Raw genomic sequence first — 12,914 nt, 5'->3', positions numbered from 1 at the left:
GAAGGATTACAGCGCTTAAAAATAGATTTTATTTTAGTATAATTAATTTTTAATTACATTAATAAAGAATGATTTAATGCATCATGCGTTTACCGCAGGTGCACTGAAGACTCTCAAATGGCTGGGGATAATACACTGATGTTAAAATGATTTTAATTAAGACTGCTTATGTTCTCTTGTTGGCCTTACTGCTCCATTGCAGGTTTCATATTCAGGGCCCCCCGCCTCAAACATCTTGCCCTGCCCCAATCAATTTTCTCTCCTGCACTGGTTCTAATGAAAAGGCGAGATATACAAATTGCTGCATACTTCCAAATTGGAGTTACAAGCTTGCTTGTTTGAGACATCAGCAGGAGGTTGAAGCAAAGCCTTGCTTTTGTGGAAAGTCTCAGCAAATGCAGATGCCGTCAAGAGTAATCACCAGACTCTTCACAGCCTCAATGACATATTTGGCTCAGAGATGAGCTTTGACTGCACTACGACCACCGATTTCCATCTCCCCAACACCACCCCAAGTCCACCCCGTCTCAGTTCATCTGTTGCCGAGACTCTCACCCATGCCTTTGTTACCTCTGGACTTGACTATTCCGACACACTCTGGGCTATCTTCCACCCTCTTTAACTTGAGGTCATATAGAACCCTGCCCGCCCATCTCTTAATTCACAGCACGTCCCGATAAGCCATCACCCCTGTACCCGCTGACCTATACTGGCGCTTGCTCAAACAACGTCTCGATGAGAAATTCTCATTTTCAATTACCTCGCTGTGCTCTAGCTCTTAATCTCCTCCAGCACCACAGCCCTATCTGTGTTCCTTTATTCAGACCTTTTGAATATCCCCAATTTTTATCATGTCACCATAGCTGGCTGAGCCTTCCAGACCCCCAAGCGCTGGAATATTCTCCCCATTCCTCGCTGCCTCATTTTCCTCCTCTACACTACTTTTGGTCACCTGCCCTAATCTCTCTTTTTGTGGTTCAGTATCACATTATGTTTTGTAATGTCCCCGTGAAGTCCCTTGGGACATTTTAATACGTCATAGGTACTGCACAAATACAAATTGATGTTGCACTTACTGATAGAAATCCGCTTCTTTGACCGCCTCCTCACATTTCTTCAGCGTTTTTGTGTGCTGGTTCTGCAGAGCCTGCAGATCTGACATGGCTTTCATGCACTGCATCTTCAATCTCTCATAGTCATGGCTCGGCTTTGGGCTGGGTCTGTTGAGAGAAAGTATTAAGATATTAGCAGCAGATCAGAATTTGTTTGAAAAACTAAATTACTCGATAATTTTGAGAAGTTACAAGTTGTGATAATAAGCCTGTACATAATGTTACATGTACTGGTTTAACTCAGTGGGCTAGACAGTTGGTTTGTAGTGCAGAACAAGGCCAGCAGCACAGGTTCATTTCCCGTACCAGCTTACCCGAACGGGCACCAGAATGTGGCGACTGGGGGCTTTTCACAGTAACTTCGTACTTGTGACAATAAAAGATTATTATTACTCAGCAGTGTGACCTCCCACCAGCAGGTGGTGTCAGACATCAGTCAGGTAATATCCATCTACCAGCAGAAGATTGTAAGGCATAAACGAGGACAGTCGCACGTCAGTGTAGTTCCAAGAGAGTCTAATGTAACTCTGTGATAACTTGGTCTGTATAGCATTCTGATCATTACCTTACCACGGGTACATTAATAAATCATCGTTCTGGCTAAGTAACCAGCAGTTCTGTAGAATCATTGCAAGACAAGATCACAGAACACAACACTGGACATCGTATTCTGCCAACACTGTGGGCTAGGCATTGGAGGAATGGTATTGTTACTGGGCGAGTAATCCAGAGACCCAGGTTAATGCTCTGGGGATCTGGGATCGAATCTGCCGATGACAGATGGTGAAACTGAAATTTAATAAAAGTATCGATTTAAAAGTCTAAAAAAAAAGATATTAGCAGCAGCAAAATCAAGGAATCACTCTAATGAAGACTGAAGAATATTATGAGCAGAGGTGGGTCATTATGTCCCTCGAGCAATTGGATCATGACTGATCAGCAATTTCCCACCATAGACCTATACTCCTGCACACCCTTTGCTAACAAAAATTAAATGTTAGCACTCAAAGATCCCCCCCCCCCTCCCGCCAGGTACCAGTTGAATAAAATTGACTCCCAACACAGAAAATCCACCTGCCAAAATTATGTTTGAATTTAAAGTTGACCTTGAGTGAACAACATTATAGACTGCAGTATAGAATTAGATTTTTCTGTCACCAAGTGCCTTTCATATCTTATACCCCATCAATGCTTAATACATTCAGTTAGCACAAGTGACATCTCCTGAAATAATGGTCCGAATGCTGAGAAATCTGATCCGCTGCAGTATTATATCCATTGCAAGTGTGCACATCATTTTTCTGCTTTCCAACAAAATGTGAAACTCAAAATAGCATTTCAGGAAGTAATATCTACCAGTGTTAACAGTGCTTTTCCACAAGTTGGTTAATCAAGGCAATTGTCCTGGGAAGACTCACAAAGCTTGCACTGGAAAGTCTTACTCTTGCCTGGCAGCTCCTGGAGTTCACAAATAATTTATGTGATCGAGAAACTGATGTAATCCAATAGAAGTGGCTGACCGGCTACAGGTCTCGCTGTGGAATGAGTGGTGATCTTATTGAAACATAAAAGATCCTGAGGGGACTTGATAGGGTAGATAACTAGGTGGATAATTCCTCTTGTGGGAGAGACTTAAACTTGGGGGCACAGTTTAAAAATAAGAGGTTTGCCTTTTAAGAAGGAGATGAGAAGGAATGTTTTCTCGCTGAGGTTTTTCGTCTAGAGTTCTCTTCCCCCAGAGAGCAGTGGAAGCTGGGTCATTGAACTTATTTAAGGCTGAGGTTTTTTTTTGATAGACTAGGGATATACAGGCAGACAGGATCAAAGCTGGTGCAGCAGGGTCAAAGGATCAAATGGCCTACTCCTGCTCCTAAATCCTGCATTCCTATGACAACGTTTTAGACATATACACTAATTTTAATTTAAAAATGCCTGACACATTAGACAAGCAATTGTACTTCTTGCGTGTATTTAGCTAACAACGGTCGACCACCATTTGTTTCAGCACTCTCTTTCACCAAGATTTGAAATTCTGGCATGAGATCAAAGCACGGCTTCTGGTTTTTGGCCCGTGATTGCAAGTGTTGCTTTGATTTCATCAGGATAATTGCTGAGGAGGAGGATTGGCACAATTTAGGTGTACCTGATCTAACCTAGCACTCTGTCCCGAACACAGGTGGGTTCTCTTTACTTTTCACCACAATGCGCCCGATTGAAACGGTTCATTATTGGGAGGGCTTGCATTCTTCAGCATGTCTGCAGTTAATGCCAATTGATTGAGCTGACCGTGGTGACAAACTCGATTCTTTGTTACCAGTCTTTCTTTAATGATTCATTGAATCCGGTGTTTTCACCCATATTACACACTACTTTAGCAAATAATCAATCTAAAAAGTAAAGTAAGCAAATGCAATTCTCACGCTCAACTTCCCATCTTACCATTTATGAACGAATGCACAGAGTTGAAGCTGAGGAAATGTTGAAGTCTATATGAATGCATCACGTGAATGACTGAGGAAGAGATGAGAGGGAGTAGCTATGGGATTTGGTCAGACATGGCATTGGTTGTGATCAGGGAAATGGGAAGAGAGAAGCCACACAAGATGGAACGGTCAAGGACTGTGAAAATGGGTAAGCTGAATGCTATTTATGGGGCGGAATTCTGTGCCGGTGGGATGCTCCGTTTTGCCGGTGCCTGTGGGTTTCCCGGCGGCATGGGGCTGCCCCACAATGGGAAACCCCATTGACCGGCCGGCGTAACGGAACATCCTGCCGGCGGGGTAAGGCAGAAATATGGCGAGGTGGGGCATGATGTTTCCTAGAGTTTCTTTGGATCTTCACTTACCACAAGAAAATATACTGATCAGCAGGTGTCACATGATTCCAAGTGCAACCATTAACAAGGTAGAATTTGCAATTCTCTCTACCAAGTCTAATATAGTAAAGAAATTACATTTGAAAGGAATGTCTCCTGTATGTATTACAAAATGCGTGATCACTTAAAAAATACAGATAATTATATGCATTATCAAAACTGCTCTTTCGAGTTTTAAAGAACCTTCACTTACGCAAGAGTCCAAGAATCATACCTGCAATCATCGAATGTAGACCCAGGAGAAGAAAGTGCTAGCTGTTTGCGTAATTCATCCCGTTCACGAGTGACTTGCCGAAGTTGGAACACTATTGCTTCTAACTTCTCACTCATCTGCCTGGTATCCATGAGTATTGGTGGAGGAGAGGCAGCTTTCCCAGATGTGCCTGTACCTATTCAAGGCAGACGGTAGCAAAAGACTTGTGTTTATTATTTCCACAATCAAAACTAATTGAAAATAAATGCAAATGATTTGCTGAAACAACACTTCAGGAGCAATTTTAGCCCTGCCGTGGTAGAAAGTAGATGATCACCCAAGGGACTCCCCTGCTGGGTCTTGCTCTGTTCCAGCAGGCTACAATTTTAACCTGCTCTTCTAATCAGGATCAGTCTACTTTTCTTAAAGCTTAAACAGAGAATTGTCACTTTCCTGCCAAGACCACCTGGCAGGAAGTTAAATTAGGACCAGAAGCCCAATAAGGCAAGCTTTTTAAAAAACTTATTTCTGTTAGACAGAGCAGTCCTCTGCGTGCAACAAGTTTAAGCCTCTCCTACCCCATACATTCCCTCCCCTGAAGCTCAACCCTGATTGTGAGGTGTTTCCAATCTTACAGGAGTGCCAGTGGCACTTCCCGGCAGTGGTCTCCAGTTGCCCAGCATTGCCTGTTTCAGATGGGGAAAAGATCGGAGATATGTAGACGGGGCCTCGATTGATTTACTAACAAGGATAACTGCTTAGAAAAATTTTGACATAGCTGAAGGTTAGATATATTGATTTAGTCCGCTGGTTCACAAGCTTATAAAAATACATAATTGTTGCAGTTCATGACTATTAAGCCAAATCTCGAGAAATTTTCAAGTCCAAAACTTCTCTGAGGCGAATAATATATCAAGTATATTATAAAGCAAAGGGATAATAAGCGATGGGAACTATTATGGTGTATATTTTGTGCTCAGTCCTTAATCAATCTCGGCTAAAATTCCTCCTTCAGCCATCAGATAAATTAATCTTATCGCTGTTTACAGGAAGTTGTCGGTACAAAATGGGCGCTTCAGTTCCCAGCGTTACCATTCTGGAAAATTTATGTGAAGAGTTTGAGATATGATATGGTGCTGCATAAATACTAGCTTTCTTCTGTTTAAGTTCAAAGAGAAGCTATTCTTTTCATTTTGCTTAAGTTACTGGCATCACACAATATTTGTATTTGCAGTTGTAGAAATAAGATATTAACACCAACATTTCTTATACCAAAGCTTTTGTTAACTTTGGAATAAAAGATGAAGCCCTTTGTCAAATCTTTTAAAAAGAACAATCAAGATAACCACAATATAGTTGTCCCCTCCCATAATCACCCCTTGTAGACTTTACTGAAATGAGAGTTTGTTAACTTTGCTGGGGAAAAGTCATATTGCACAAAAACCCAAAGTCAAAATGTAACATTTATCATCAACTTTTCCCTTCTCAATAAGAATAATCATTATAGCATATAATCATCATGCTCTTCAAAGGTCTTTAGTCCAAAAGATCTTTTATACAGAGTGTTACAGAGTGTTAAATGCATTCTATTTGATTTACTTTGCAACTTGCTTTTTCCCCAAATGTGTTTCAACCAGCTGGTTTGCACAATTGCCTCAACTTTCAAATGTAGCTGCTTATTTGAAATAAAATAATCTTAGTGAATTTACTTTGACCACTATCTTACGTAGTATTTTTCAACGATAATTTCGCAAGAATCAACTTTGGTCTTTCTTTTTTTAAAAAGGCACACCAATTGATGTTACAGCTTTCCAACATCAATAAATAGACAAGTTCAAACCATAGATGCTTCCTGCAAGAAAGTTTTTTGAAAATCATTCCAGTTCATTAGTTAAATAGCAAAGTTACAGGGCACTGGATTTGAAAATAATAAGAAAAGAAATACTCATCTTAAAATATACTGCATGTTTACTTTTCAATGTAAAATTTGTAAAAACAAAATCCTGTGACAAATTCACTGTGGCAGATCGACCTTTCATAAAATAAAATCGTAACAAATCACAGAATTTTACATTTTGTAGAGTGCTCCACTCGGTTATAAATCCCAGCGAATTCCCCACCAATCTTTCTTTTCCAAATATTTAACTACTTCATTTTTAAAAATTATTAATGTGGGGTCAGGTGCCGTGAGCGCAGGAGCGGCTGCGTTATTGCGAGCTCCGACTCTGCTTATACAGTACATAGAACATACAGTGCAGAAGGCCATTCGGCCCATCGAGTCTGCACCGACCCACTTAAGCCCTCACTTCCGCCCTAACCCCGTAACCCAAGAACCCCATCTAACCTTTTTTTTGGTCACTAAGGGCAATTTATCATGGCCAATCCACCTACCTTGCACGTCTTTGGACTGTGGGAGGAAACCGGAGCACCCCGAGGAAACCCATGCAGACACAGGGAGAACGTGCAGACTCCGCACAGACAGTGACCCAGCAGGGAATCGAACCTGGGACCCTGGCGCTGTGAAGCCATAGTGCTATCCACTTGTGCTACCGTGCTGCCTTATCTTTCAATCTTTGTTCTTAATCCTGGTACATATCTCTTTTTTTTGTCTCTTCTTGGTCTGCATAGTTTTTTCTCTGTACCGTGTTGTTGATCAATGTTTCAGCATTATTGATTCGAGATGAAATGCTTTAATAGAATGGAGGCCGGAGGGAGTTGGTGTGGAGCCCTGTTTTTTTTGGTGGAGCCGCTCTTGAGGGGATTCAATTGGTCAATTTCCCCTTAGTACTGGGGTTCTCGAGTATTGTTTCTTTTTCTGCCATTTGGTTTTGAAGCTATGGGTGAGATGCAAGTCTTTAATGTTCCCTGTATTCCTGTTTGAGTGCAGACAGATCATTTACTCGTTGGGGATTTTGTCTCGGATTCATCTGGTCTTATATGTTCCTAACTATGCAATGAGTATTGTTTTGTGTTGTACCTGATGTACATTGATATCTATAGCTGTTTTTCTGCTTTTGTTTGTTTGATGTGATTTTTTTTGTAAAAGAAAATTAATTCCAATACACAGACATTTAAAAAAAACTATTAATATGGATTCTGCTTCTATCTGTTCAAAAATGTAATGTCTTTACAATCATTTAGGCAAAAAAAAACTCCCTTAATTTTCGTAATTATGGAAATATGGAAAATCAATGTCCTCTAAATACAAACACAATGATTAGCGGAAAGTTTTACTTTCCAGCCTGATCAAAGTCTCTTGTAACTTTCTACTCCACTGTTACATCACTTAATTTTCTTTGTTCTAACAAAAAGAGTTCCAGTTTATCTGGCTCCTGCTTCGTAAATTGAACCAGCCTGCCCTAAAATCATGCTCATGAATCTCTTCTATACCATGTCTACTGGCCTCAATATATTTTGCAAAGTAAAGCACCCAAAACTGGACCCAGAATTCCAACTGTAGTCTGGCCAAAACTTGTATTGGTTTAGCATTTTATACTTGGTACCCCCGTTTATAAAACTGTTGAGGGTAGATGTATAAATAGGTCTCGAGTGACTAATTGGAGCTCATAGAACGGTACAGCAAAAAGCAAGCCGCTTGGCCCATCAAGTCTGCATCGAAGAGCAATCCAGTCCATTCCACTCCCATACTCTTTCTCTATATCTCTGCTTTTCTTTTCTTCTTCAAGTATGTGTGTAATTCCCTTGCAAGTCTAACTATTGAATCTATATCCACCAACCCACCAAGGACTACATCCAAATCCAAACAACTCATTGTGCAATAAAAAAAGGTTTTCCTCATGTCGCCTCTGGTTCTTTTGCCAATCACCATCACAAAATCTGTGACATTTGAGTATTCAGCCGTTGGGAAAGATTTCTCCTGATTGATTCCCACAACTCTTCATGATTTGAAACACCTCTTTCACAACTGTCCCTAGCCTTCTCTGCCTTAAGGAATACAACCCCATTCATCCCAGACTATCCAAACAGTCTCCTTATCCAAGGAGCCATTCTTAGCAAATCTGTTCTGTACCCTCTCCAGAATCTTCAAGTCCTTCTAAATTGTTAGATTTGATTGGTTATTTTAAACAGATATGATCAATAAGATCAAAAATTACACAAGACCATAATCGAAAGACAGGGAGTTAGGTCAGATGGCAGGAACTACTTATTTTTTGCACAGTTATTGCCTTCTAAAACAAACTTCCAGAGCATGCAATGTAATCGACAACAATCCTTTAAAAGGGAGCTTCACAAGTTCTGAAAAAAAAAGAGTACATTTATCGGTTGAAGAGGCTTTGGATGATGGGTAGTTTAAATTGTGATGCAGCATGAAGAACTGTGGTTTCCTGGGGCCGTTTTAGAGTGAGAGAGGAATTTCCCACAGCTTGCTCTGGATTGGCCAAGTTTGTTTTTGTTTCTCTGAAGAGTTGCATCAGTAGGAGTATGATTACAGTGGACAGGGCCGCACCATCTGATGGATGGGTCTTTCTCATCCACCTATTCACATGGTTGTATTTGGTCTGCATTTGACAAAGACAAAGTGACTGAGTAAATGAGCAGAAAAATCAGGACAATCACAGAGAAAGGGTGAGAACTTACCAATACTGCTGAGGGAGCTGCTGCTTTCTGAGTCGGAAGGCATTGTTGACAGCACACTGTAGGTAGATCCTGGAAAAGAAGAATACAACTTCAGACATAAAACTCTTCCTCCACAATAGATACTTTTGATGTGTAAATGCTGTTGTAATATAAGACAATATTGAAGCTAACCAGCATCTCACAAACAATATCAAATTACTAGATAATCTGTTTCAATGGTGTGATTTCAGGAGTAAATGTTGGCCAGAGGATAGCAAGAGCTTCTCTTTTCCGCTTCCAATGATGCCATGGGAACATTTTCATCAAGCTGAGGAGGGAAGATATGGCCTTGGTTTGTTATTCCATTTAACAGTGCTGTACTCCTACAGAACTGCAGCAAAGTGCCAGCCTGCATTGCATGTTGCGACTCTGGAGTGGGGCTCAAACCCAGCACCTTGGGACTCAAGGTAGTATTACTATTAGCAGCTGCACACATTAATACCCAAGATAAGCAACATTAGCCACTCTGCATTCACCACATCTATCAGCTGAGTAATCTCATGCACTACTCAGGACACAGTGCATAGATATTTTAAAGCTGGCCATAAAATAATTGCAGGCGGAAGAAGGCAGCACGGTAGCTTAGTTTGGCGGCACGGTAGGACAGTGCTTAGCACTGGTGCTTCACAGCGCCAGGGACCTGGGTTTGAGTCCCTGCTAGGGTCACTGTCTGTGCGGAATCTGCACATTCTCCCCGTGTCTGCGTGGGTTTCCTCTGGGTGCTCCGGTTTCCTCCCACAAGTCTCGAAAAGACGTGCTTGTTAGGTGAATTGGACATTCTGAATTCTCCCTCAGTGTACCCGAACAGGCGCTGGAGTTTCGCGACTAGGGGCTTTTCACAGGAACTTCATTACAGTGTTAATGTAAGCCTACTTGTGGCATTAATAAAGATTATTATTAAGTAAAATTCTGTAAACAGTGTTTAACAGCACAGCCACCTCTCAGCAATAAGAAGTTATTTATGTTCTTGCGCATGCTTATATGGCTAACGGAAGTGTTAACAAGAAAACTCAAGCTTGTACAAAGGAAAAATACTTATAAAATGCTGCGTTCTATCAACTTTCCTGTCTGCCTCAGAAATGTGAGCAACGAGTAAAGATGTGTGGAAGAAAATAGAAGCTGTGAAATAGATACTAAGATGCACGCTTAAAATTCTATACCCAGGGCAGCACGGTGGCGCAGTGAGTTAACCCTGCTGCCTCACGGCGCCGAGGTCCCAGGTTCGATCCCGGCTCTGGGTCACTGTCTGTGTGGAGTTTGCACATTCTTCCCGTGTGTTTCGCCCCCACAACCCAATGATGTGCAGGCTAGGTGAATTGGTCACGCTAAATTGCCCCTTAATTGGAAAAAATCAAATGGGTACTCCAAATGTATGTATTTTTAAAACTCTATACCCAGACTATAAAGCAAATGAAGAGGGGGAAAAAATAACTAAAATGTGACATCCAGAAATTAAATTCTCAGTATTTCAGTCAATTGATCAGAGCTGATCAGAGGGCAAAGTAGAGGTAGCAGAAAGAGAGGTCGATTTGGATGTAGTTGGATTACGGACTGCAAGTAGATTTAGCTACTAGTGGATGTGTGAGGATGACGCAAGACAGACGAGCGTGACATCCCATGACAGCAGATCGTCTGGTAGGAGTAGCTACAAGCAGCAGCAGAATGGCTAAAGTTCAAGCTATAAAGTGAAGTCTAGTTCTGTAATGGGTTGTATTTTTGACTTGCGTATTTTTAAGTCATTGTCTTATCTTAATAAGCAGGGAAGAAGTGGTTTTATGGGCATCACCTGTGCATATTGCAGCAGAAAAAATCATAAACCAATAAAGATTTAACTTCAACCAGCTACTGAAATGATAGTTGTCCTTTTCTTCTGCCTAGCAGGTTTTGATAGTATGTTAAAGAAATTTTCTGTAGAAAATGTAAAGATATGTTCTGCTTCCAAGTGCCTTCCAAACTTACAACACCCAAGACTAAAGCAAAATTGGAATGATATATAGCATAGCTACCAGTTCAACTCATGGTACAATCATAAACTGAATATCCAATGGCAAAGTACTTTCACTCAAACACGACCTTTGCATTTTATTTCACAACATTCCCAAGTTGTTCATTGAATGTACATTCAGCGGGTTGGCATCACGTATGCTATATCCTACAAACACCACATACCCATCCACCAACTCCAAAGGAGGCAGACGTGCAAAAATGACCAAATCAACCAAGATTCTATTTTGTTTATTCATTCATGAGATGGGTGAACATTGTTGTCAAGGCCAGCGGTTGTAGCCCATCCATAATTGCCCATGACAAGGTGGTGGTGAGCTGCCTTGAACCCCTGCGCTCTATGTGATGTAGGTGCACCCACATTTTTTGAGAGGGAGCACCAGGATTTTGACCCAGTGCCAGTGAAGAAACGGCAATCTAGTTCAAAGTCAAGATAGTCTGGGACTTGGATGGGAACTTGCAGGTTGTGGTGTTCCCATGCATCTGCTGCCTTTGAGCTTCTAAGTTGTAGAACTTGTGTTGCCCTATTATGTATTTTCTTTTATTTCCTTTTCATGTACTTAATGATCTGCTCGCAGAAAAATACTTTTCACTGCACCACGGTACACCTGACAAGAAACCAATCCAATCCAATCCAATCCAATCCAAGAAGCCGCGGGCATGGAAGCTGCTGGCGAAGGAGCCTTGATGAATTTCTGCAGTGCATCTGGTAATAGCACATACTGCTGCCACTGTGCGGCGGTGATGGAGGATGTGAATGTCGAAGGTGGTGGATGGGGTGGGAGTGAAGCTGGTTGCTTTTCCCTGGATGGGGTTGAGCTTCTTGAGTGTTGTTGGAGCTGCATTCGTCCAGTTATACTCCTGACTTGTGCCTTGTAGATGGCAGGCAGGCTTTAGGGAGTCAGGAGATGAGTTACACATCGTACAATTCCCAGCCTTTGACCTGATCTTGTAGCCACAGTTTTGGTATGGCTGGCCCAATTCAGTTTCTGATCAATGTTAACCCGTAGGATGTTGATAGTGGGATTCAGTGATGGTTATGCCAACGAATATCAAGGAGAAATGATCAGATTCTCTCTTGTTGGAGAGTCGATGCCTGACGGGTATGTTACTTGCTACTTATCAGCAAAAGCATCAACATTGCCCAGAACTCATAGGTTAACTGCATGGCTCCTTCCATTTGGTGCACTGATTCTTATGTGAAAGAGATGTGATTTCCCACAAGGAAAATACAGTTACCAAGATGAAGTAGTCTTTGTCAGCAAATATTAATGCATTAAAGATGTCGATACAAGTCAGAATGATATAACAGATCACCTGGATTCATGCAGCCAATCACGTCCTTGAAAATTTCTGTCAACCAACAGAGATGCAATTAATTTCATAATTGCACGTGTAATATATTCATAATATTTACTTCCACATACTGCATAAATAAATGTACCAAAAATGCTAAGGAAAGAGTAAAGTCAATCCAATGACAGTGGGAATCCCATTTGTGAAGCAACGTACACTTTTGCAATCTATGATATATTAAAATTACAAATTAAATTAATTAAAATGACCATATTCCCACCTGTGTGCATGGTTGGAAACTTTGAATAGCATCAGTTGAAGAGTCTGAGCTAACACGGTTATGTGTATATGACCATCTCTATCAAAAATCCAACTGGCTGCATGATGTTTATAGAATACTGAATGGCAAGGTTTCAATGAGGGGTCACAACCCACTATATTGTTTACTTATGCCCAATGATCTATCTCGAGGGACAAAAAGGACTTTGTCGCATCCAGAAGCTCACCAAGAATCAGACTGCACCTTGCCTTCGCGTTAGTGATTCTCTTCTAACATAGGAAAACTCCAAAGCTACTTCCTAGCCATAGTCTTTCAAGTGCATCCCTTTGAAGTGGAGGCAGAAGGACACAGTCGGTTTGAGAAAAACAACACACTGCTTGGGGCTGAATCAAAAGCAATTCTGCTTCCCATTCCTGATCTACTGTCAGTGGTAAGTCTATATGTGAACAAAATTCCCCATGTATGTTTTGATACCAAATATCTGGAGCCTCCTGTAACCCATCTAAAGAACATCCC

At 41.2% G+C, this 12,914-nt stretch overlaps 1 protein-coding gene across 12 annotated transcripts in view; it reads right to left on the bottom strand.

Moving 5' to 3' along the window:
* dlg5a (discs, large homolog 5a (Drosophila)) overlaps positions 1–12,914 on the bottom strand; it is a 259,461-nt gene that overhangs the window by 139,642 nt on the left and 106,905 nt on the right. For all 12 annotated transcript variants that reach the window (XM_072491581.1, XM_072491584.1, XM_072491585.1 and 9 more), the window contains exons 3-5: positions 8,780–8,848; positions 4,202–4,376; positions 1,077–1,220 (exon numbers count right to left, since the gene is read on the bottom strand). In XM_072491581.1, the coding sequence (XP_072347682.1) occupies positions 1,077–1,220; positions 4,202–4,376; positions 8,780–8,848 (388 nt within the window). The remainder of the gene's footprint in view (positions 1–1,076; positions 1,221–4,201; positions 4,377–8,779; positions 8,849–12,914) is intronic.

This window comes from Scyliorhinus torazame, chromosome 28 (assembly GCF_047496885.1).
Source record: "Scyliorhinus torazame isolate Kashiwa2021f chromosome 28, sScyTor2.1, whole genome shotgun sequence".
Classification (NCBI taxonomy): Eukaryota; Metazoa; Chordata; class Chondrichthyes; order Carcharhiniformes; family Scyliorhinidae; genus Scyliorhinus; species Scyliorhinus torazame.
Note: the sequence above shows the minus strand (reverse complement) of the source record. Positions and strands in the feature narration are given on the sequence as shown.